A 26,524-nucleotide genomic window follows, 5' to 3' on the forward strand; every position below is an offset into this window, starting at 1 on the left:
GTGTATTGAAGTTCCCTGAAAACAAACAATCACACGAAAACCTAAAAACTGAACACAAATACATTTTATTTGGAGATTACATTACATACAGATGAATCCCAAAGTGGTGCGAGATCAATAATTAAATATATCTTCAGTCAAACTGAAAGGAAAATAGTTTGTAACACACAGCCAATTGTTCATATTAAAATAACCTTATTACTTGTTTTAACCCTGTAACACCCAACTCGTCAAAAAAAAAACCCCCAGAAAATTCTGATTTTTTGTTTTATTATTTTGTGTATTAACCCTTATAACACAATCCTTTTTTTTGCTACATCATGTTGTTTGTTATATATTTTTATGATATATTATTTGTTGCATCACATTTAATACATTAGGCATTTTTAGCAAGTTTTTTTTAGACAATTTTAGACAAAAAACATAGTTTTGTTCATTACATTTTGAAATTATGGCAAGTATTGATCATGTTGATGAGATAGCGGTCTCAGAAACTCATGTAGCAAATATGATGCAAATGGCATTATAGGGTTAAGGATGTGACCTATAAAGCAAGATGAGATGATACTATAACAGCAGTTTTTCTGTTGAGTTGATGTCGATCAGCACAATTTGATAGAAACAGCAGAGATTCGGATGCTTATTATTTTTTGAAACTTAATCCCCTTCTTTATTAAAATGCACCTGCAGAAAATAACCAAATAAAATACAATAAAATAAAATGCATAAGATGTGAGATTAAGACAAATAATCTTGTAATAATGGTTTTGTAATTATCTCTGGTTTAAGTTGTAATTGTTAGTTTCCTCTTCCTGTTTTAAAGTTCTGTTCCTTGTTTGCCTAATCTGTATCTCACTGTTTGTCTTTGTAATTCTATTATTTTCTTTTTTTTTCATCCGGTTAATTTGTGTTTTATTTTGAAGGTTAGTTTTGTGTGTAGCTTGTTGGGTAAAAACCGCACCTTTTGCGTTTTAAACTTCTGAACCTCAGTCCTCTGCTGAATCAACATTTAGTACAAGAAATCTAAAGTAATTTCAGCATAATCACTTGCAGTGATATCAAGTATATCAAACATTAGAAACTCAACATTCAGGTTTTTAAGCTTTTATACTGCATTACTGAGTTATGCACTTACGGCAACTTTATCCATCTGTGTTTTATTCCCTAAAATGAGAGAAGAAAGTCAATTTCAGTTACAAGTGAAAATTCTAAATCTTTAACTTTACATGATTAAATTAAATTTACCTTTACTTCTTGTCCATGTGTTGACTGTCACAGCAGCTATTGAAAGTGCTGCTAAGCCCACAGAGACAATAATGAACCTCGAAGATACAGAAAAATCTGTAAAAAAGAATGAAAACTTATATTTATTAAAATAATTTGGGTACAGTTTTCAGTTATTTTTAAATTTCTTTACTTTGAAGTAAGGTACCAACTCTATGGACCCATATTTGTCTCAGTCTGAAGGTGAGGAGTAACTACTGGATGTTGCATGCAGTTAGCTAGCTATTAGGTAGTATCTGCTTGTGGATTACTTTGTCAGTTTCTTGAAGCTGTCCAGGCTAAATTTGAGCTGAGGAAGGACCAGACAATGCGTAACACCATCCTCAGACATGATATGCAGCTAGCTCTCCCAGGCCCGCCATTTCTTTGCCTATTGCCAATACAATACACTCACTGCTGGAATGGGGGCACCACCAGTGAGGCCACAGCCTACGGATACAGTTCCACACGTGGTGGCTTGGAGCGAAGGTCCAACTACAGGCCTCCAGAGGGACCTGCCCCCAAGAGAAAGAAGCCTCAATCCTCCTAGCAGTGAGATTGAGAGGAGATGGCCTTGAGTGGCTGTGTGAATGTACGCATATTGTTCTGAAACAACTGCAAATCCTAAGCCTACAGGTCAAATGCTTTGTGTACATTACAAGTCAGGCAGCGGATGCCTTTTACCACAGATACACTGGGATAACAATGCCTCACCTAAAGTGCTGCACGTCAATCAGCTAGCTGTTCACCTTTCTCTGCAAGCATTGCCAAGCATGCTCCTTTATGCCTTTCTCTAAGTGGAAATGATTACACCAGTTCCAGACAGAGCTGCAGGACCTTTCTCTGATTGCAGCGGCCCCTCAGTGACCAGCAAAGCAGTGGTAAACAGAGATAATCAGTCTGTTGGCAGCAAGCCCCTGGCAGCTTCCTCTCTGCAGGGACCTGCTCTCTCAGGTTAGCCTCTGAGTTTTTGCGACCCTCCCTTCACATCTTAGAAGCTGAAGATGGAGTCCTCTGTGTCAAGCCTATTTACTACATAACAACATTGACCACACTTAGAATACATGTTTATGCGACCAGTTGCTTCCCTGCTTTGTTAATCTAGAGCCCTGTTTAAATAGAGGCTCATTCACTAGATTATGAAGGTTATCTCACTGGCCTAGAGCACCAGATTTTGCTTTCCCACAGGTTATAAAAGCAAACTCCACCAGGAGAATATCAGCCTCAAGGGCCTTTTTAACGGGAGAGATGCTTGTACAACAGCTATTTTGCCTTCGTTGTACACCTTTGTTCAGTTCTATCGTCTGGACATGACATATATATTGTACATATATTGTACTTGGTTTTTGTTACTTTTGTGCCACCTTGAAAAAACATTAAAGACAAAAAATAAATAAATAATAAAATAATGATCTAAATAAGCAATGTGTTTGATGATTTTAGTAGTAAACAGTTTATCATGATGTTACCTGTTTCCTCAACTGCCAAGATCTGATGCTTGAAGGTGAACTGCTGCATTTTTCCTGTGTCAGTATCCGTTACTTCACACACTATGTTATATCTTGATGGGTAAATATTGTGAGACTCCAGAAAGGACAGAGTGGTGGAGCAGTCAGTTTGTGCAATCCATGTTTGTTTGTTGTCTTTGTCCACATATTGACCCTTAATCTGCCACTTCACTGTGTGATGACACTCGTCAGATGTCGACACAGAGCAGGTTAAAATGACCTGATCCGTGTCCTCATGTTCAGTTACTGTCAAACATAATTTGTGACAAAAACGGCACAAATTAGTCATGTTATTTTGATAACTTGTACTGTTGTGAAATCTGTTTATGTTGTCCTAGTAAGGCTACTATGGGGGCAGCCACTAGAGGTCGCTAGAATACGAGTGTGTATATGTGTTTTCCAGAAATTGATGTAGCCACGTACACTGCTGCTACAATTCAATAAAAAGCGGTTCGTGCTTGAGAACCCTGCGTCTTATTGCCTCCGATCATGACATGGTGTCAGAATTGAGAACTTCACGCCGAGTTACACGAAGAAATGGCTAAATTTGGACCCCCGGAGCCGTTCGACTTTACACAGCCGGCAGAGTGGCCGATATGGCGGCTGAGATTCTCCCGTTTTCGAGTGGCGTCCAAGCTAGGGATGGAGAGCGGCGAAGTGCAGGTGACTCGCTTCTTTACTCCATGGGGAGAGATGCTGAACCAATATATGGCTCATTTGTGTTTCCTGCTGCTACGGTGGCCAGGCCAAGTCCGCAGTTTGAGTATGATCTGGTTATACAAAAGTTCGATGAGCACTTTGTCCTAAAGAGAAACGTTATTCACAAACGGAGCCAGAGGGCCAGGGAGACGGTCGAGGCTTTCGTGCGGAGCCTGTACGAGCTCGCGCAGCACTGCGAGTTCGGCGACAGTAAAGATGAGCAGATCCGGGATCGTATCGTCATTGGATTAATTGACAAAGATGTTTCACAAATCTCCAGCTCGAGGCAGACTTAACTCTGGATAGAGCCATTCAACTAGCACGCCAGAGTGAACAAGTCAAACAGCAAAGTGCAGACCGAGTGGAAAGCACGGTGAATGAGGTGAAACAGAGGCATTATAACAGCATGAGAAGGAGTTACTACCAACCTCATTAGGTACGTGAGCAACAACATGGTGAGAGTAAACCAAAATGCCAAAGATGCAACAGGGTGCATGACAAAAGAGAAAACTGCCCAGCCCACAATAAAAGATGCAGAAAGTGCAATAAGTTGGGACACTTTGAAGTTGTATGCAAAACCAAAATGCTAAAAGAGGTCAGGGCTGAGTCTGTAGAGGACTCAGATGAGGATTCATTCTTCATAGGGGAGCTTTTCCTGGGAGCAGTAACTGAGCCAAAAACAACAGTCATCGAGGAGTCAGGCTCAGATGCCGACTGGGACATTGAGCTACTGGTGAATGGCAGTCCAGTTGATTTAAAAATTGATACAGGTGCAGACACCACTGTTATGACAGAAACTACCCTTAATAAGCTAAAGCAGAGACCCAAACTTATCCAGTGTAAGCCAACTGTGTACAGCCCTGGTGAAAAGTCAAGTGCATGGGTAAATTCCTTGCTACTACAGAGTACAAAGGCCAAAAGTACCAGTACTGGATTACAGTTATAAAAGGGCAATACGCAAGTAACCTACTGGGGAAGACAGTGGCAAAGCGCATGGGACTAGTCGCTAGAGTTAACAAAATCAGTAGTGACTTAACAGAGGATGTGTTCGGAGAAATTGACCTGCTGAACTGTGAACCTGTAAAAATCGAGCTGACCGAAGATGCAGTGCCGTACAGTGTAACCACCCCACGCCGGGTGCCTTTTCCTCTCCTCCCAAAAGTGGAAAAGGAAATAAAGCGCATGCTCAAACTTGGCATCATTGAGGAAGTCACCGAGCCAACAGACTGGTATGCACCAATGGTGCCTGCTCCAAAGCGCAACAAGGATGAGGTCAGGGTGTGTGTGGACTTAAAACGTTTGAATAAGGGAGTAAAGCGTGAACGGTACATCTTGCCCACATTGGATGACATAACTCCCAAGTTAGCAGGGGCTAAAGTTTTCTCCACTTTGGACGTCTCCAGTGGGTTCTGGCAAATACCACTGGATCCCAGCTGTCAAAAACTAACCACGTTCATAACTCCCATGGGCAGGCCCTTGGTGCCTTTGATCAACTCTTTGATAAAACGCCACTGAGATGTCAGAGACTGCTGATGCAACTGATGTGATTCAATGTCACTGCTGAGCATGTTCCCGGTAAACAGTCAGTGGTGGCGGACGCACTCTCCAGACAGCCACTGCACGGATGCTACCCGTCCGAGACAGACAGCCAGGTCAAGGCATATGTGAGCAATGTAGTGACAAGCAAACCTATCAAGTCACATAAGTTGGAGGAAATTCGTAGAGCTACACAGAGGGACCCAGAGCTTCAAAAAGCAATCATCTTCATCAGACAAGGGTGGACAAGAATGGCAAAGAGCTCACCACTGCAAGGCTTTTATGCAGCCAGAAGCCACCTTTCAGAATCAGATGGTCTAGTGCTCTACCACGATCGCATTGTAATTCCCACAGCACTCAGACCCAGTGTCCTTGAGCAATTACATGAAGGCCACCAAGGACTAACTAAATGTAGAGAGCGCGCAAGATCAACAGTGTGGTGGCCCAACATTGGACTTCAAATGACACATAAGGTGAGGTCATGCAACTTTTGCAGAGAGCACAAGCCTACACAGCGACGGGAACCTCTCGTGACTACTCCTCTGCCCAATGGCCCCTGGCAAAGGATTGCAGCTGATTTTTGCGAGCTTGAGGGTAAGAACTTTCTTGTCGTTGTTGACTATTTTTCAAGAGACGTTGAGATTGCTTCCCTCACTACAACAACCAGCAGACAGGTCATTAACAAGCTTAAACACATGTTCGTTAGATGGGGCATCCAGTTAGAACTGGTCAGTGATAATGGGATGCAGTTCACATCATCAGAGTTCCAAGATTTCAAACTGAGTTATGGCTTCACCCACACTACGTCGAGCCCTCATTACCCCCAGTCAAATGGAGCTGCTGAAAGAGCTGTCCAAACGGCCAAGTACATTCTCAAACAGCCTGACCCCTGCTTAGCCTTAATGAGTTACCGCTCTACACCAATTGCAGCAACCGGTGCAAGCCCAGCTCAACTTATGACAGGACATCAAATCCGCACCACCGTTCCAGTACTTGAAAAGACATTGCTGCCCAGTCCAGTCAATAGGGACACGGTGTGCCAAAGAGATGCTGCAGCTAAGGACTCTTACAGATTCTTCTACAACCGCAGACATTCAGCTCGTCCACTTCCTGAGCTTCTCCCAGGCCAGGATGTTGTAGTGAAGCTTGACGGGGAAAAGGGGTGGACGACTCCAGCCAAGGTCATCAGGAAGTCTAAGGAGCCGAGATCCTACTTGGTGGAGATGGCGAATGGAAATGTGACTCGCCGCAACAGACAACACCTTCAGCCTGTCCCAGGCACCGCTGATCCTGAGGAGCAGCAGCAGAGCACTGTTCCAGCTACTCCGACTACTCCAAATAAAGGGCCGGCTGCTTCCCAAGAACCACCAGTAAGGCAGGCATTGCCAATCCCTGTCCTGGGGTCTCCTCTCTGCCCTACCACACCTGTGAGAGTGACTTCCAGGGGGCGGGAGATTAAAGTACCTCTCAGATTCAGAGACTGAGGACTATCTCCTTTCTATGTTCTAAGGGCAGAATAATCCCTTATCAGGACTGAGGGTAGTCTACCCCCGTGGTGTCCTGCTTTCTGACAACACTGTTTTATGTTTAAAGTACTTTTGTTAAAGGGGGAGATGTTGTGAAATCTGTTTATCTTGTCCTAGTAAGGCTAGCCACTAGAGGTCGCTAGAATACGGGTGTGTATATGTGTTTTCCAGAAATTGATGTAGCCACGTACACTGCTGCTACAATTCAATAAAAAGCGGTTCGTGCTTGAGAACCCTGCGTCTTATTGCCTCCGATCATGACATGTACTCTACATGTCTAAAGGCTAATTTACACTATGGAGACCTACTCTCATTAACTGACACAGATTTAACAGTGTCTGTGAAGCTGGATTTAAGAAAAACATGTTTAAATTTTAAGTGTTTAGAACATTTTAGTTTAGTTTAGCACCATTTTGTGCCAGTGCAATAAATGTAATAAACCTAGTTACGTTTGGACTGTGATGCTGCTGTCAGGGTCCTGGGACTGGGCGACCCAGGATCCCTGAGCAGTTATGTATTATATTATTATTATTATTATTATTGTTGTGTATTTTGGTGTTGCTCCCCCTTCCCTGTGCTTGTGTATATGTGTGTGTGGGTGGCTGAGCACTTGTTTATAGGCGGCGTCAGGCCTGGAGGGTGTGGCCCTGCAAGGGGACTGGCCACACCCGAAGCCACACACCTGCTGCTGATCAGGCCTCGTCGGGGGAGCTACTTAAGAGAGTCTTGGAGCTCCCACCGATGCGGGATCATTGCTTGGGACTCCACGTTAGTTACCCAGTTTAGGTTTTGGTCGTGTAGTGTATGCCTGCCATTGTTCAGTGTCCTGACTGCTGCCGCTATTGTTTCCCGCAGGAGGAGCGTGGAGGGCTTAAGGAGCAGCGAGCACCGGGAGTGCAGACACGGGAGCAGAGAGCACTTGGAGGACACGACACGGGAGTCTGGGGAGAAACACGGGGATTTATTGTTGTTTGATATCACCCTCTGTAAATAAACACTGTCTATACGTAGAGCACCGCGCCTGGGTCCTCCTTCCCCACTCCTTCCACGGTGTGCCATGCCAGACCGTGACAGAATGATCCCGCCACTTATGGACCCAGCGGTCTCCGAGGAGAGGCTCAGGAGGGAAGTTATGGATGAAATGTACCACCTATGTGAGGTGTGGTGGGAGAAGCCAGCGGAAGGTTTGCGTCGCGCCGTGGAGAGGCGGCTGCAGGAGATGCTTTTTAAATTCCCCTGGCTGGTGGACTCCCTTAATGCAGTGGTCCTGGACTTCTTACTTTCCACCCTCCACCTCCACTCTCCTCCTCAGGCTGCTCACCGGCCCGGACAGCTGGTGGATTCACAGCCTGAGACGCCGGCCCCGACGTCTACACGGAAACGACGTTCGCGCCGCCAGCGTTCCTCACCGCAGCCACATCCACGGTCATCTCAAGAGCCGGCTGTGGTGAGTAGTACGGACAATTTTCCATTTCCCTCACCATCTGTGTTTGTGTCTGCAGTGGACGAGCTGACAGCGCAGGTAACATCACCTCGGTCAGAGGTCTTCACACCACTCGCTGCTTCACCATGGCGCTGTCGTCATCTCATCCGCATGCAGTCATCCCTCAGCCATCTTCTCCACCAGCGGCAGCCTCCATTCCACTACCCACTCCAGCAGCCCTGTCCGGAGGGGGCGACCTCACACGCGTCCAACGCCTGATGGACTGGGTAACTCACACCACCAACGCAAGGGCAAGAGTGGTGGGGTTAAATGCCATCGAGGCAATCCTGGAGGGAAACCCCAACCTCGGCCAGCTCAAGGGAGTTTCCGCCTGCCTTTGCACCCTGCGTAAAGCCCGGGGGGTAGTGCAAGCTCGGGAAACCTCAGACTTCGTCCAGCTGCAGCAGGAGCTCAGCATGCCCGAGCAGGAGCTCAGCGAGCCGGAGGAGCCCGCACCGCCAGCTGAGGAGCTCAGCGAGCAGGAGGAGCTCGGCATGCCCGAGCAGGAGCTCAGCGAGCCGGAGGAGCCCGCACCGTCAGCTGAGGCGCTCAGCGAGCCGGAGGAGCTCAGCATGCCCGAGCAGGAGCTCAGTGAGCCGGAGGAGCCCGCACCGTCAGCTGAGGCGCTCAGCGAGCCGGAGGAGCTCAGCATGCCCGAGCAGGCGCTCAGCGAGCCGGAGGAGCTCAGCATGCCCGAGCAGGAGCTCAGTGAGCCGGAGGAGCCCGCACCGCCAGCTGAGGAGCTCAGCGAGCCGGAGGAGCCCGCACCGCCAGCTGAGGAGCTCAGCGAGCCGGAGGAGCTCAGCATGCCCGAGCAGGAGCTCAGCGAGCCGGAGGAGCCCGCACCGCCAGCTGAGGAGCTCAGCGAGCCGGAGGAGCTCGGCATGCCCAAGCAGGAGCTCAGTGAGCCGGAGGAGCCCGCATCGCCAGCTGTGGAGCTCAGCATGCCCGAGCAGGAGCTCGGCGAGCCGGAGGAGCCCGCTCTGCCAGCTGAGGAGCTCAGCGAGCCGGAGGAGGAGCTCTCGCTGCCGGCCGAGGAGGAGCTCTCGCTGCCGGCCGAGGAGGAGCTCTCGCTGCCGGCCGAGGAGGTCAGCGGACCGGAGGGACCTCCACGTCTAGCGCGGCCTCCTCGCCGTCCACGTCCGGTGCGTCCACGTCAGCCATCGGCGCGTCATGGACCTGTTGCCACGCCTCGCTGTTGCTCACCGGAGCAGCGACGTTGCCATCGGACCCGTGGCAGGCCGCTAGAGGGGCAGCGCCGCCGCCACCGGACCCGTGGCAGGCCACCAGAACCGTTCCGCCGCCACCGGACCCGTGGCAGGCCACCGGAACCGTTCTGCCGCCACCGGACCCGTGGCAGGCCACCGGAACCGTTCCGCCGCCACCGGACCCGTGGCAGGCCACCGGAACCGTTCCACCGCCACCGGACCCGTGGCAGGCCGCCGGAGGAGCAGCGCCGCCGCCACCGGACCCGTGGCAGGCCACCAGAACCGTTCCGCCGCCACCGGACCCGTGGCAGGCCACCAGAACCGTTCTGCCGCCACCGGACCCGTGGCTGGCCGCCGGAGGAGCAGCGCCGCCGCCACCGGACCCGTGGCAGGCCCCCTGAACTGTTTTGCTGCTGCCGCCGGACCCGGGGCCGTCCGCCGGAGCTGCTACGTCGCCGCCGTTGGGCTCGAGGTAGGCCCCCTGAACTCTCTTGTTGTGTTGATGGGCCGCCTGTGACTGTTTGTGGCATCTTTTCGTTTTCTTTTTGCACCGCTGCGGGATGCGCGGTCTGACTCTGAGACTGTGGACTGGGTCGGTTTGTTGTTTTGTTGTTTTTGCTTGTTTTGGTTCTGGCCCTCCGTCCTGGTTCCCCCAGCCGCCCGCCCTGGGTTGGTTGTGCTGTTTTTTTGTTTTTGTTTTGGGGTCGTCGGGAGCCGACCCTTAGAGGGGGGGTACTGTCAGGGTCCTGGGACTGGGCGACCCAGGATCCCTGAGCAGTTATGTATTATATTATTATTATTATTATTATTGTTGTGTATTTTGGTGTTGCTCCCCCTTCCCTGTGCTTGTGTATATGTGTGTGTGGGTGGCTGAGCACTTGTTTATAGGCGGCGTCAGGCCTGGAGGGTGTGGCCCTGCAAGGGGACTGGCCACACCCGAAGCCACACACCTGCTGCTGATCAGGCCTCGTCGGGGGAGCTACTTAAGAGAGTCTTGGAGCTCCCACCGACGCGGGATCATTGCTTGGGACTCCACGTTAGTTACCCAGTTTAGGTTTTGGTCGTGTAGTGTATGCCTGCCATTGTTCAGTGTCCTGACTGCTGCCGCTATTGTTTCCCACAGGAGGAGTGTGGAGGGCTTAAGGAGCAGCGAGCACCGGGAGTGCAGACACGGGAGCAGAGAGCACTTGGAGGACACGACACGGGAGTCTGGGGAGAAACACGGGGATTTATTGTTGTTTGATATCACCCTCTGTAAATAAACACTGTCTATACGTAGAGCACCGCGCCTGGGTCCTCCTTCCCCACTCCTTCCACGGTGTGCCATGCCAGACCGTGACAGATGCATATAATATTGTACCTGTTTGGGTGTGCTTGGGAAAATAAACACAATCTTATTGCATAAAATAGTCCTGATTGCGTTTTGTGACGTAAACTGATTGTGGCGGTTAGTCAAAGTTTCTGATTTTAGCTTGTCAGTCCGGTTAAACACCTGTCACCTGACTCAAACAGGCTCTTCTACACACTGAACCCTGAACATTACAGCTAACAGGTGGATTTTCCATTTCACTGCAGCTAGCCAAACAACAAAAAAGCACTTACTGCTAAAGAGACTAATTGAGTGGATGTGTTGCTGCCAGGTCAGTACAACAGTGATCACCTTAGACTGCTTTTCAATTTTAGTGTCCTTGTTTTACACCGAGTTACTGGTCCTGTTACTAGTTAGCTAACAAAAATGAATTTGGAGCAACCAACCAGGTGACATCAGCTTCTGTACTGGCACAAGATGTCGCTGAACATGTTCTAAAAGCTTTACCCAACTAAAACACGTATTTCTTAAATCCAGTTTCACAAACGGTGTTAAATCTGTCTAATATAATAAATCTGTTTAATATTCTAAAAATAGTTTAAGTTGAAAAAATATTTTGATGTAAATACTCACCAGTAATGACAGAGAGAACAACCAGTGACTCACGTTCCCGAGCATCCTCAACTTGTGCTTCTTCTGATTTGTATTGTATACAGTAATAAAGACCAACATCCTCAACTGTGACGTTCTTTAGAACCAGAGAGCAGTTCGCTGTAACACTCAGTCTGTCTGATTTAGTTTCGCCAACCCGTCCAAGTCTGATCAGCTCTACTGTTGTTTTGTTTGTTGAACCAAAGACCCAAGTGGTGCCATCACAGTTATTCTGCTGATCTATCACATTTAGACAAGGCAGAGTGACGTCATCTCCAACTTTTATAAACATTGAGGTATCATTTTCTGATACTATTGTAAAAATTGAAGAGAGAAATCAAAAATAGATTAGAATATAGCACTTTTCAGAGTGAAGATCATTTTAGGTAAAGGTTTATGATAAAATTTTGATATTGTAATAATATAGATAATATTTAGTTTGACTGCTATTTAAATGTTTCCTGTATTCTTACCTGCAATCTGAATCATCAGCATCAGACATAAAAACATTTGAATCCATCTGAAATCATCCATCGTGCTTCTCTGTCTCACTTCTTTCTTATTCTCGATCTCAACTGTCACCGTCTCTGAACTGATGCATCTTTAAGACTGTTTGTACTTCCTGTCATTACTGACACTTCCTGACCACAGCCCTTAGCAATATTATTTTATATTTTCTTTTGATGTCATGTTTTATAGATGGACTATATCATCTTTTTACATCTCTGAAATTCACGAAGGTGTTTTTTATAAAGTGAAATTATTATAAAGATAAATTATATTAACATTTACCAGATACTCATTGTGTACATTGCCAGAGTGTATTTGTGACCATGACATAATTGACACTCTGCAGAGAAGACTGAACAAGATGAATGTGTGAAGATTGTAAGTTAAGATAAATATTTGTGATAATGCGGTCCCTCTTTCTGTTTATTTTAGAAAGCACAAAGAACACAGAGCTGAAGATGTCATGGGCCTGGGTCTGGGGGCCCAGTGCTCATGTGTTATTTTTGGGTGTATTGAATATTATGACTTCTATTTGTCTTTCTGGATCATTTATGGTTGTTTGTTGGCGTAATATGCTCCTGGTCCCTTGTTTCCCTTTGTACACATTTGTGTGTGTGACAGCAGTGGCGTACGTGTTACACTAAGAACACAGTTAGTTCTCCAGCACATATGATCGTGTTTTTCAGTGACTCTCCTGTCTGAATGGTGAAGGTGTTTTTGTCGGCCGGTGGATGGGAATGTACTCACTGTTGCATCTCTTGTTTCCAGGAGAATTGCAGAAACATGTGGAGGGATCAGAACACTAATGTACATATCACCGAGGAGGAGAAACACCACGGACCTTAGAGGAAAATCACCGCACAGGAATTGGGCAGGGGTGCGTGAAGAACACACACACTGTGGATTGTTGCCACTGCTTTTTGGTCTTTTTTCATTGTAAATAAATCCACTGTCTTTATTCAGAAGTCCTGCATTTAGGTCCTCTTTTAACCAAGGTAAAACCAAGATAAATTATTTTAGTGGTCTGAGACTCGTGTATTTATTGTTAATCTGAGGTACTTCATTTCAGAGAAGGGAAGAGGAAGCGATTTGGTGTGAATGTGGTTACAACAGCAGCAAAGCTCTAGAGGTGCGAGACCGTAAAAAAAAAGGTTAGCACTGATCATATCAGTAAATTATCTCTACCAATCTTCAAACAGAATGAAACTGTGCCCTGTGGAGTAGGTTGGGAAAGGCAAACCTACACCCCACATTGGCCCCAGGTCAGTGGACTAAAACAGGCCCCCAGTAGTTTTTCCCCTTGGTGCTCCAAAAGCTGCCTAACCCACAAAATCCCCCCCCCCCCACACACTGAAGGTTAGGCCATGCAGGCCCCACATCTCTTTTAACCTTTGTGGCCCTGTGACAGTTTTCTGTGGTAAACCTGGAGTGGGTTTGCTCATAATGTACCCATATAAGGGAAATTCATGAAGAAATTTGCAATAAGTGGAAATTACCATAAAGAGAAATGATAAGGTACAGCTGCCGTATTTCCCTGAAGGAGAGAGCACTTCACTTAGAGATGGAGAAAGATGTAAGAAAGACTGGAAAGGAGAGAAAGAACAATGGTTATATTTAAATGTAAAGTGAGTTAAACTAACTTTTATTTAAAGGTTGCGTGAAAACAATCAGCAGTTTAGTGCAGGATAAATAGCCTATACAAAGAAGATTACTGGAGTTGTGAGTCATTCTTTTACCTCACACTGAGCCTCTACAACTAGTACTAGATTTTCCCAATGTGCCAAATCCCACTTTAACCAAATGGCTGTCCTCATTTTTCCCTTTAACTGTATTCCCATTTCTATAATTATTTTATTATAGCTGGTAGAAATGTAAGCAAACTACTTTTCAGCTACTGTTTACTGAGTACATTTAAAATGCTGCACCTTTTCCATTTAACTTGATTAAAAGAAGTTGAGTCAGTACTTCAACATTTGCCAGGATGTTCTATAACACATGTATCTGCACTTTGATTTAAGTAAGGAATGTCTGTACTTCAGCCACCTCCAGCTGCTAGTCTCTCTGTCAGCCTCTCTCACCACACAACTTCCTGTTCTCTCACCTCAAGTCTCAGCTTGTTTCATTTCAGTAATTTACAGAACCATGAAGTATTGTGTCACAAATATATTAGGAGAGCATAAAAAGATCCACGTGCACAGAAACAGTCTTTATGTGGTTTATTAACGAATGTAAAAGAGAAACTGTGGTCAAGTAGGTCAAATGGGTAGATAGGTTTAGAGTGGAGCTAGAGAATAGGTATACATAGAAGAGAGTTAATTGTATTGATTTAGCTTTTTAGAATACTACTACTAATATACTACTGTGTAAATTAGTTAACATCACCGTTTCTCTTGTGTTTGGGAGGCTTGTTCTGCCACTCAGATGTTTCTTTTTTCTAATGCTGTGTAAGATGCAGTTGAATTATATTTTTTCTTCATTAATGCCTCTGTTGGAGCTATGTGCCCTTTAGTAAATGCATTTTTTATATCACTAAATGATCAAGCCAGTTGCATATGTAGTTGGTGTGGTGATTCAGAAAGTGTCACAATCTTTAGATTGTAAAGAAATGTGTGGAAAATCATGACGTGTTTTGACCTGTGACGTAAGGTTTCGACACTCAATGTCTGTTCCACTATTTTATAATGTATATGCTCTATCATTTGCACTCTCTCACAATGAGTCACATACATTTATATTTAGAAAACACATAAAAGAAGAAGTGGTTTTAACACTGTGGGATCTCACCGAGTCCTGACTGATTTGAGGCTTCCACTTTGGTGGCCTCAGAATCTCGTCTCTGCTTTTTGCAGATGATGAAGTGTGAAGTGGCCAGAATGAGATTTAGCAACTCTAAGTCCGAGACCGTGCTTCTCCACTGGACAAGGGTGGAGTGCCCACTCCAGGTCAGGGACAAGTTGCTGCCAAGTGGAGGAATTTAAGTACCTTGAGGTCTTGAGGACAGTGAGCAGAAGACTGACAGACAGATCTACAGTTGTTAGTAAACAACAGATATCAGAAACACAATCTTTTGATACCTGATGTTATTTTATAAAACCATTTTGTTCCCTTAAATAAAAAAATAATAATGTCAGTTTCAAATGAAAACTTAACATAGACATATGAAGCATTTTTAACATAATAATATCTTTAAAATATAGCTGCATCTGTGTCTTTAGAGACATAACTAAAACAAAAATTGGATTGAGTTGTTGTTGTTTTTTTGATGCATTTCTAAATTTTCACTCCAATTTCCCAGCCTGACTGAGCATTTGTGCTGCTAAAGCTCTGACAGCTCAAATGCTCATTCTGGTCCCACGAACGCCAAGAAAAGCCTTAGATGTTCATATTCATGCTGCTGTATTTCAGAGCTATTTTGGAGGCACAAAGCAAACCTACACTATATTACAAATGTGGTTTAAATGTTTTGGCTAATCAATGTAATGAAGTAAGACCTTAGTAGCACAAAATACGTCCATAAAGAAAGCAAATGGATTACAGAACAGAGACAGATCTTTATTTTATTGCTATTTTAGCTACAGAGAACTGAATGGTTTTTTGGATACATGTAGATATTGTAGCGGGTCGGGGCTGTTCGGGGTTCTGTTTGTACAGTGATGTTTTGTTTGTGTTGCCATGGTGACAGGTGACGCCCTCTCGCTGCGAAGGTGTGTCCTTCCGGGGGTCAGAGGGCGCCCTGTGTTGTTGTTGTTTTTCGCTGTGCCCGCGCTGAGCATTAGCTAGCGGCAGTGTTTTCTGGAATTGTTAATAAATGGCTGTGCTCCCTGGCTAGCTCACGGAAGCAAGACCGAACGACACCTCCGTCTCCTCCTTTTCTGAGCTCGCCACATTGGTGTCAGAATTGGGATAGCTCACCCTCGCCATAATGGAGAGAGACATTCAGAGGCTGGAGCAAGCTGTCGAGGAGAACATTCCCCGCCTGGGAAACTGGCGATTGAAGAGAGAGTATGTGAGCGGCCATGTAAGTCCCCCGACATGTCCCGATGGCGCGAGCGCACCGCGGCGGCGGCCCATCGCGACAGATGCTAGGGCAATGCTTCATGGGCTACCTCTGTCGACCCGCACGCCGAGCCCCCAGCCACGAGCAGTTATGCCTACCACGCCAGTCAAGGTACCGAAATACAACGGGCTAACCCCGCTAGAGCCCTACCTCTCACAAGTGCGGCTGGCCACCAGACATAGTGGCTGGAGCGAAGAGGAGACTGCTACACACCTAGCGCTAGCATTAGAGGGAGATGCACTGCAGATACTCCTCGACCTAGCCCCGGCAGAGCAGCATGAGCTCCAGGCCCTCACCGCGACACTCGAGAGGCGATTCGGGCAGCGGCACTCCACTGATCAGAGCAGAGAGCAGCTGACCAACCAGAGCCGTCGACCGGGGGAGGCCTGGGCACCTTTGCAGCAGACGTGTTGCTGTATGCTCGTCGTGGCTACCCGGAGTTTCCAGCAGCAGCCCGTGAGGAGCTTAGCTTGCATGCTTTTCTGCGAGGACTTTTCCCAGAGCGACTACACCAACACGTCCGCCTGGCCATGCCTCAGACCCTCCGTGAGGCGCTCCTTGAGGCTGAAAGGGCCGAGCCAGTGCTCACCTCGCGACCTAACCAGCAGGTGCCCCCCCCCCCAAACTACCCCCAAATCAGAGCCGCAGACTGCGACGGGGAGGGGGAGGTCGCCGAGATTTCCCAGCTGCAACCCTCGGTGCCCCGGAGGCGTCCTCGTCGACCGACCGCTGCTACCGGTGCGATGAGCCTGGCCACGTGGCGCGTCACTGCCCAGCACCAGCCCCGAAGACCAGAACTACGCAGCCTCAGGGAAACGAGGAGGGAGCGGTGTAGCGAGGGGACCACCACTCCAGCTTCCTGCCCCCCTCCAAGGACGATGCACAGTGGTGGGCCGAGTTGGGCACCTCAAAGGACTCTACCTGAGCTGCTGTGTTGAGGACCAGCCGTGCCAGGCCCTGGTGGACACGGGGTCTACCATTTCCCTGCTACGACCTGGAGTGCTCCCTGAAACATCTGGGCCACTGGTGAAGGGTTGGTTGCCCACGGACACCCAGCTGCTGACAGTGACGGGGGAGAAAACTGTTATGCGGGGGAAGAAACCGTTGCGGATCCGAGTGAAGGATCTAGAGCTGGTGCACGACTTCTGGCTCGCCGACATTCAAGACCAGTGCATCATTGGCCTGGATCTGCTGAGCCGCTGGAGGGCCTGCGTCGACACCGCGAAGCTAGCTGTCACTCTTGGCGCAGAGACTTTTGCCCTCCAGCCCGGCCAAAAGTAGGGAGTGGGGACCAGACGAGACAGGCGTCAGGCAGCTGCTGCTCAGCAGATTTCGGATGCCGGTGGCTCTGGGTCATCTTCACCCCCAGTCCCCAGATCTCCACTCGCCTCAGCCTCTCAGCCCGACAAACCTCCTTCGACCGAGACCATCGAGGCTGTCGATGACCTTTGGCAGCGCAGTTGCGTAGGCCTCAACGTCGACCAGCGCCAGCGGTTGAGGTGCCTCCTGGACGAGAATGTGGACATCTTTGCCGCCAGTGACAAGGACTGTAGGCAGACGAGTCTGGTCCAGCACACCATCGACACCGGCTCTGCTCAGCCCATCCGTCTGCGCCCACACCGGCTGCCCCTCTCAAAACGGCAGGTAGCGGAGGAGAAGATCCGTGAGATGGCTGCGGCTGGGGTGATCGAGCCGTCCAATAGCCCATGGGCGGTACCCGTGGTTCTGGTGGGGAAGAAGGATGGCAGCCCGAGGTTCTGTGTGGACTTTCGCCGTCTCAATGCAGTCACCAAGAAGGACTCGTACCCGCTGCCGCGGATCGACGAGGCCCTATTTACGTTACTGGCTCCAGTTGGTTCAGCTCCCTCGACCTACGCAGCGGTTACTGGCAGGTGGAGCTAGCCCCCGACGCAAGGCCTAAGACTGCATTCACCATTGGACAGGGGCTGTGGCAGTTCAGGGTCATGCCATTTGGGCTCTGCAATGCGCCAGCGACGTTTGAGAGGCTGATGGAGAGGGTGCTCGTGGATATCCCTCGTAGCCGCTGCATTGTGTACCTGGTGGTGCCCGGTGGTGACTTCGACAGTGCACTGTCTCACCTGAGAGAGGTCTTGAGTGCCATCCGACGAGTTGGGCTGCGGCTCAACCCCGCGAAATGCCGCCTGTTGGCGAGAGAGACCACGTTCTTGGGCCATGTGATCAGCGCTCGAGGTGTCGCCACTGACCCCGCAAAAGTGGCAGCGGTCCGGGACTGGCCGACTCCCTCGAACGTCCAAGAACTGCGGAACTTCCTGGGCCTAGCCTCCTACTACCGTCGGTTCATCAAAGGGTTCGCGACAATGGCCAGCCCCCTCCACCGCCTGACTGACAAGGGACAGCTGTTTGGCTGGGGGGATGCCTGTGCTGCGGCTTTTGCACAGCTGAAGGAGGCCCTCACCAGAGCCCCAGTCCTGGCCTACCCCGACGCCCGGCAACCTTTCATTGTGGACACTGATGCTAGCATTGTAGGGGTCGGGGCGGTCCTCTCCCAGCAGGATGAGGCTGGAGAACGGGTGGTGGCGTACTTCAGTCGTGCCTTGGGGCGAGCCGAGAGGAACTACTGCGTGACCCGGCGGGAGCTGCTGGCCGTGGTGCTAGTGGTGCGGCACTTCCAGCCATATCTGCATGGCTGCCGGTTCCTCCTGCGCACTGACCATGCATCTCTGACTTGGCTCCTGAACTTCAAACACCCAGAAGGGCAGGTGGCCCGCTGGCTGGAGGTCCTTCAGGGCTATGACTTCGAGATCCAGCATTGGCCAGGTCGACAGCATGGCAACGCTGATGCCCTCTCCAGACGGCCCTGCGTAGCCGTCAAGTGCCGCTACTGCCTGCGACAGGAGGAGCGGGCCCAGGAGGTGCTGGGGGTGGCTACTGCTCAGGCCACAGCCGGCGGAAGGGGGTGGCTCCTGTTGACAGCACAGCAGCTGAAGCGGGAGCAGGAGGCCGACGCGACGCTGGTTCAGGTGGGGGCCTGAGATGGACTACTACAGGAGGCTGAGGGAGCGGCTGCAGGTGGTTCATGACTACACCCGCCAGGCCCAGGCCAATGACAGAAAAGAGCCTACGACACCAAGTGCCGAGGGGGGGGGGGGGGTTTTCATGCCTGGCGACAAGGTTTGGGTGTACTGCCCAGTTCGCAAGAGAGGAGTGTCCCCCAAACTCTGCAGTCACTGGCAAGGGCCGGCGGAGGTCGTGGAGCGGCTAACTGACGTGGTGTACCGTATCCGCATGCCGGGCCCGGGGCGCATGGTGGTGTTGCACCGGGACAGGCTCTCACCGTACCGACCGCTCGCTCCGGCAGACGGCGGGGCAGAGGATGATGGTGGCACCCCATGTTCTGACCCGAGTGACTTTTCCCCTGCCGGTTGTGACTGGCCGGTGCGCCAAAAGAAGGCACCTGGACATTTGTAGGACTTTGTGTGGGGTAATGGGGTCGTCGGGGACGACTGACCCCTGAGGTGGGGGCTATGTAGCGGGTCGGGGCTGTTCGGGGTTCTGTTTGTACAGTGATGTTTTGTTTGTGTTGCCATGGTGACAGGTGACGCCCTCTCGCTGCGACGGTGTGTCCTTCCGGGGGTCAGAGGGCGCCCTGTGTTGTTGTTGTTTTTCGCTGTGCTGTGGCCGCGCTGAGCATTAGCTAGCGGCAGTGTTTTCTGGAATTGTTAATAAACGGCTGTGCTCCCTGGCTAGCTCACGGAAGCAAGACCGAACGACACCTCCATCTCCTCCTTTTCTGAGCTCGCCACAATATTGATACTTGCTTTAAGTTATGGAAAAATACTGGTTCAGCTTTATACAATGAAATGTTTAAAATGTCTTGAGAGACAAAGAGAGAAAGAGACATTTATTTACACAGTTGTGTGCTAACCTAAAAAAGGAAACATAAACATGAATATCTGGTGTAATAATTGTGTTCTCTGTTCACCCAGCCGTCTTTTAGAGATTCTGAGCAGTTCATAGTCATGTAAAAGTAGCAACGAAACCAACTGTATTTTCATAAACATTGTAAAAAATGATAATTTTTTAATTTAGGTGTTGATGTTTCTTTGGTTGGGGGGGAGGGGGGGGGGGCACGGGTTGCCTGTGGGGGTTTCAGCTCGGCACTCTTCCAATAACCAGCATTTTATTAAATCTCTTGGAAACATTAAGCTCAACATCCATGAAAACAACATTAAGACAACCTTGTGAAGCAATCTAGCTACAAACAGCAATAACTTAATTAGCATGTTGCTATCACACTGCCTCAAGTCAAAACCAAAATGTCCTTTTCATTAAATACGAGTCCTTTATTCGACTGCTTCATTAAATACGAGTCCTTCCTCCAACTGTGTGAGCTATGTGATTGCAACATTGACAGTAGAATAGAGGTTGCTGGGATCAGCAGTGGATGCAGAGGATGGAGCATTCACCATGCTGTAGGTCACAGTATCGCCTTCACCATCACGATGAACCTGAAAAACAAAAGGAATTTGTATGATACATAAACTAACATGAATAAATGAATAACGTTGAAGTCCTCAGTGCCTTATTTTGCAATTTTGATGAAAGTAATCTGAAGCCTATCAAAAATGTAATAGCTTCTTCCTCTGCACATATTCAACATTAATCATATTAGACAGTCTTTGCCAGCTTACCTGGGTTTTACTGTTGCTATTCTTGGTGTAGCTGATGGTGGCATAGGAAACTTCAGGCTCCACCTACACAATGAAAAAAAAACAGCAGAACATGCTGTCACCTCACTAATATGTGTGATGCTGTGTCACGTAATAATAACAACTCTTCATCTGCTGAACACTTCAAAACTCTTTAACTACCTTGAATGTCATATGCAGTGTTGGGAAGGTTACTTTTAAAATGTATTCCATTACAGAATACAGAATAAATGCCCCAAAATGTATTCTGTAACGTATTCCGTTACGTTACTCAATGACAGTAACCTATTCTGAATACTTTGGATTACTTAATATATTATCATGCTTTTTACAACAACGTGAATGTACTATTGCTGTGTGATTTATTACCATTACTGAAGGTCCGCGGCTCCGAACCTTAGTAAAGGGACCTCTGACTAATACGGCGGGGTCCGTGTTGGGCTTTTAGCCGAAAAATAGCTTTACTTTGTTGTGTGGGTCAACTTTTCTTGCGAGAGACAGAGAAAGGCGTTGAAAGACTGCTCCAACGGAACTTATTGTTTTCGGAGGAGAACACGGTGTACAGTCGAGTCTTAATAGCTTACTTACAACTGGGCTCCTCAGGCACTCTTCTTGGCTGCAGTGGTTATTATTATATTTACATGCTTCCAGCTCCCGTTTTTTCTCGATGACAACTCGTACCTTTCCACTCCCCTTTTTCTCCCTCCTCTTGCTCACAGACACGGGTATAACGGGTATGGCAGTCCATTCTCCCTGCAACACGGACTATACTGCCCATGATGCTACATTCTTTTGAGCTATTCTTGTAGCATTCTGCCTGTTAGCTTAGCACAACAACAACAACAGCAAAAAGGTGCTCTCTCACCCAGGAAACACACAGCCGCGCGAGAGATAGAGCGTCGCCCTGTAACCATGGCAACCGTAACGCTGCCGCCTGGAACAACAGAACGTAGCTGTCAAACAAAACCCAAACAGTCCTGACCCGCGACAAAATGAAACAGGAAAGTACCGCAGTGTAATCCATTTATTTCAACAAAGTAACTGTATTCTAAATACCACCTTTTTAAACGGTAACTGTAACGGAATACAGTTACTCATATTTTGTATTTTAAATACGTAACGGCGGTACATGTATTCCGTTACTCCCCAACACTGGTCATATGAGGTGGCATATTGTGGTGACCTGCTCTACCTCCTGAGCTACAGGAGGTAGAGCAGGTCACCTGTTGATTGTAAGGTTGGTGGTTCGATCCCTGGCTCCTCCAGTCTGCATGCCAAGTATCTTTGGGCAAGATACTAACCCCAAGTTGCTCTCTGATGTATCCATCGGAGTATGAATGTGTAAGAATGTAGTTAGGAAGCACTCAGTTTAGAGAATGCATGGGTGTGAATGTGGTATGTTGTATAGAGCACTTTGAGTACTCTGGGAGAGTAAAAAAGCGCTATATAAGAATCAGTCCATGTAAACTGTCTCAAAATGTTATTTTTGCATTAAAACTGCTGTTCAGTGTTGAAACTGCTGTTCAGTTGCATCATCTTACTTCCTTATCCTTTCTATAGCTCCAATGTTTCTTATGCATTTATATTTAGAGAAAACATTAAAGACAAAGTGGTTTACACTTTGCTCTGGGTGTAGTGTGTGATCTCACCAAGTCCTGAATGGTTTGAGGAGCAGATTGAGTCTCTGTGGGCTTCAAACTCAGTCCCTGAAAAAGAAGACATAGTCCAGTTACATCTGGAGGAAAACTGTCTCTGTGATGCTAGTTTAGCTCGAGGTTAAGGCACCTCAATGATAAGCTGACATATTGCTTATTTAATGTAAGTTGAACAAACACTTAATTATGTATATTAAAACTCACAGCATTTTCATACTTCTGTGTTTTGTTTCCTGAAAAGACAAAAATATTCACTGTAAAACTCCACATTTGTCAAACCCTCTTGATCTATAAAAGTTTTATCTGTAAATGTTCTCACCCTTATTTTTCTTCCATCTGATGACAAACACAGCTGTTATTACCAATATAACCAAACCAACAGCTCCAGTGATGTACAATGAAAGAGCTGAAATAAAAAGTATATAATGAAACATAAAAACATATTTGGATGAAAGTTCTTACAAATGTTTGAAAAACTTTTCATGCAGCTTAATTGCATACAAAATGCGGTTAAAGTGACATGCTATATATGCACAATAACTTGATGAGAGTTGATGAGAAAAACATGAACTGCATGAAGGTTTAAATTCAGACGTGACTTTATAGGCAGAAACTGTCCGACTACATAAATACTAGGGGTGCAACGATATTCGTATCGATATTGAACCGTTCGATACAGTGCTTTCGGTTCGGTATGCATATGTATCGAACAATACAACATTTGTAATTTATTTTATCAACTTTCCTTCTGACGATGCTGTCTGTGTTGAGCGCTCAGTGAATCTGTGTTCGACTACTCCGCCTAGCCTGCACTGTCGAGCGCAGATCCACTGAGCGCTCAACGCAAACAGCATAGTCAGAAGGAAGAGCGCAGGGCAAGCTAGCGAGACAGAAGTTAAGCTCTCCTTGCAACAGGCAAATTGAACCTCATTCAGATCTGGCGTTTGGAATTATTTTGGTTTTCATGTGACGTATGACCCTGAAGGTAAGCGAGTCATGGACTAAAGTAAAACAGTATGTTGGATGTGCCATGCAATGCTCAATTACATTGGTGTGAACTAGTGTGTTAGCGCAGTTAGCTCGTTAACGTGTTGGCCGTCTAGCCCCATGCACGGAGCGATCGGCGGTAGCTCGTTAACGGAGATTTGCCGTGTTGTGGCGTTAAGGTCATTTCAACGAGATTAACCTGAAAGCACTAGTGGGAACACAACGAATATGACTGCACATTTATGCCGACATCATCCTAGTGCAAAGACAAGTGGAAGCAGACAAAAAAAAGCAAGCATGCTACTAACTTTAGCCGAGTCATTTAGACAGCTGTTAGCACATGATTCTCCTTATGCTGCTGAGAATATAGCCCAGAAGAAGCGGATAGTATAGCTTTTATTTTGGAAAGAGACATTTCTCTGTAATAAACTCTCTTTTCCAAAGATGAGTGATTCCTCAATCAGATACAGGGCTTGCAATATCGCTAGCCCGACGTCCCGGAGCTAGCGATTTTTTTCAGTCGGGCTGCCAAAATCTATCTCTTCCCTGCCCGTCCGGCTATTGTAGGAAGGAAAAATATATGTCAATGCTTTTGCATTCTTTCAGAAATGTAGCTGGGTAATTATGTCATTGGCATCGGTGAGCCACTGTCAATATGTGACATATTGAAGTCGCGTTTGAATTTGCGCTTGTTTTTTTGCTTTCACTTTGCAATCGTGCGAACTGTGTATAGAGAGCGACAGCACTGATCTGTGAGTGATGATAATTTGTGCACCAATTCCTCTGACATCGTCTTATTAATCGTTAGCTTACTATGCAAACATGACAAGTGAAATCTCCCGCAGCAAGCTTAAACATGTGAGAGGTTGATCGCGCAGAGAATCGCTGAGCTTATGTGAGTGAGCGTGTAAAAGCATTTCAGTTCTGCTGAGCCAAATAAGACAGGTCAGGGTGAAGAAGTGACAGCCAAAGAAAAGCTTACCACAAAACGGAGAAGTTATGACAAATCAGACTATAAGGCAAAAAGAAAGTGCAGCTTTATGGTTTCATGGACAAAAGAATTTCTGTGGCTGCAATATGATGAGCTAAATAACCAGGGCTGCACATAAGTGGTCCGCAGGTGCGCATTCGCTGTCAAAATAAAAAACACGCACAAGGGTTAGGGTTAAATTTAAAAACTGTACTTTTGAGTTAAAATATATATTTATAATTTTAATAAATGACAAATTAAAAATGCATGAACATTTTTTTGTATCGAAAAAATATCGAACCGTGACACCAAAGTATCGAACCGAACCGAACCGTGAATTTTGTGTATCGTTGCACCCCTAATAAATACATCTCCACTACATCACATCTCCAATGACTACAAAGATATTCAGAAGTGAATCAATCACTGAACTGCAAAAATCAATCATTTTCTGCTTCCTGTAAGATAAGAGGCTTATTTTGGATGTCTCTAATGTAATGGAACAAAATGGAAAATAAATATTTAAAAACAAAAGTTTAAAAGTCTTCTTAAAGCTCCAAACAAACAGATATTTTTGATGAATGTAGTCAGCTTAATCATCATAATCTAACCTGTTATGGAAGGACTACTTTTTGTTATTGTGGTTGTTTCTGGTGTTGTGTCGCTTTCAGATTTACTGTTCATTTTTGTTGTTGTTTTTGGGTCAACTGAATAAATGAAAAAATAGGGGAAAAACATGTTCAAAATTTGTTTCATAGTGTGCTTTATATGTTTTATATAGAACAACATTTTTTCTGCTTAAAATGTTACATTTTTCTATCACATAAATATTTAAGGTGATTTTAGTCATTTTAAACATTTGATCAGGATCTCACCTGTTTCCTCACCTGAGGGCTGTGAGCTAAACACCTGCACTCTTCCTGATTTAGTATCAGTCACCTCACACTTGAGTATTTCATCCCTTGATGAGTATAAATAATTATTCTTCAGAACAGACACAGTAGTGGAGCAGTGAGTCTGTGAAATCACAATTTCTTTGTTCTCTTTGTCCACATCTTGACCTTTAAGCAGCCATTTCAATGTGTGACAACACTGTTCATTTCTCACCACAGAGCAGCTTAACGTCACCTTCTCAGTGTCCTTATGTTCAGTCACTGGCAACGATGGAGACAAAGACAGCTCAAATTAGTCAAGTTATCTTAATAACTATGATTGTTGTCATGTTTGAGAACAGTATGAAAATATTTTGATGTAAATACTCACAGGTAATAACAGAGAGATCAACCAACGACTGATGAACCAGAGTGTCCTCAGCTCGTGTTTTTCCTAGTTTGTATTGTTGACAGGAATAAAGACCAACATCCTCGACTGTGAGCTTCTTTATAAGCAGAGAACAGTTCACTGTAACACTCAGTCTGTCTGGTTTAGTTTTGACTTTTTCACTAATCTGTCCAAGTGTGATCAGCTCTACTGTTTCTCTGTTTCTTGAAGTAAAGATCCACGTAGTCCCATCACAGTTATTCTGCTTATCTATCACGTTTAGACAAGGCAGAGTGACGTCATCTCCAACTTTCATAAAAATGGATGTTTCATTTACAGATACTGTTGAGAAGATTAAAGAAAAATGTGAAAAATAAATTAGAATAAAGAATTTTTTACAGTCAGACTGAAGATCATTTGAGATACATTTCTAAATAGAGCATGCTCAGCTGTCTTGTTTACTGTAAAGTTAGTGTTGGCAATAATACTGATAACATTTATTTTAACTGCTATTAAAATGTTTCCTGTATTCTTACCTGCGATCTGAATCATCAGCATCCGACATAAAAACATTTGAATCCATCTGAATTCACCCATCGTGCTTCTCTGTCTCACTTCTTTTTTGTTCTCACTCTCGACTGTCACACCCTCTGAACTGATGAGTACTTAAAACTTTTGTACTTCCTGTCAGTAGCGAGATTTCACTTCCTCAGCAAAATGTCTTTAGTTCTCTTTTTTCCTGAAGTCTACATTTCATAAATGAGTATCTCACTCTTTGTATGAAATTCATGGTGTAATTTTTTTTATACAAAGTGACGTTATATTTATATTTAGCAGATGCTCATTGTGTCCATTCCCACAGTGTATTTATAATAATGATGTGTATGGCACATCATTGTTATAAAGATTTTTTGGTGAAGGTGAGAAATGTATTTCTTCAACAGTTAAAAGGTCAAACTCCTTAAACCCAATAAAATTTGACTTTTGATGTCTGAGAGATTATTTTAGTTTATAAAACAGAGCAGATAAGATGATTTAGTCAACTGAAATCTTCCTGTTCCTTGTTCTTAATCTTAAGTAATTGCTTCCTGATGAAGTCAAGAGGAAGTGTTTTCTTCAAAAAGTGGCGGCAACAACATTATCAGAGCTCTTCAGGTTTGACTCTATAATAACAACTAGATAAACAAAAGAAACATAAATTGTTCAAATAC

The 26,524-nt window shown here is 46.3% G+C and overlaps 3 protein-coding genes across 3 annotated transcripts; 1 reads left to right on the top strand and 2 right to left on the bottom strand.

Annotated features, from left to right (window-relative positions):
* Positions 1-1,123: 1,123 nt before the first annotated feature.
* LOC146617492 (uncharacterized) lies at positions 1,124-11,717 on the bottom strand. The gene is made up of 5 exons (XM_085373466.1): positions 11,657-11,717; positions 11,166-11,495; positions 2,733-3,017; positions 1,246-1,341; positions 1,124-1,164 (listed from the first exon to the last, which is right to left on the bottom strand). Exons 1-5 carry the CDS (start codon positions 11,715-11,717, stop codon positions 1,124-1,126), a joined length of 813 nt encoding a protein of 270 aa, XP_085229592.1.
* LOC146617493 (uncharacterized) lies at positions 8,234-9,699 on the top strand. The gene is made up of 2 exons (XM_085372183.1): positions 8,234-9,165; positions 9,639-9,699. Exons 1-2 carry the CDS (start codon positions 8,234-8,236, stop codon positions 9,697-9,699), a joined length of 993 nt encoding a protein of 330 aa, XP_085228309.1.
* Positions 11,718-20,123: 8,406 nt separating the features above from the next.
* LOC146617494 (uncharacterized) lies at positions 20,124-25,910 on the bottom strand. The gene is made up of 9 exons (XM_085372184.1): positions 25,850-25,910; positions 25,317-25,655; positions 24,929-25,207; positions 24,665-24,760; positions 22,416-22,502; positions 22,301-22,329; positions 22,091-22,147; positions 20,424-20,486; positions 20,124-20,240 (listed from the first exon to the last, which is right to left on the bottom strand). The coding sequence occupies exons 1-9, from the start codon at positions 25,908-25,910 to the stop codon at positions 20,124-20,126; spliced, it is 1,128 nt and encodes a 375-aa protein (XP_085228310.1).
* Between the last annotated feature and the right edge of the window lie 614 nt (positions 25,911-26,524).

Source organism: Diplotaxodon limnothrissa, linkage group LG15, assembly GCF_057381915.1.
Source record: "Diplotaxodon limnothrissa isolate DT_005_m linkage group LG15, D_limnothrissa_male_GT1.1, whole genome shotgun sequence".
NCBI classification, from domain to species: Eukaryota; Metazoa; Chordata; class Actinopteri; order Cichliformes; family Cichlidae; genus Diplotaxodon; species Diplotaxodon limnothrissa.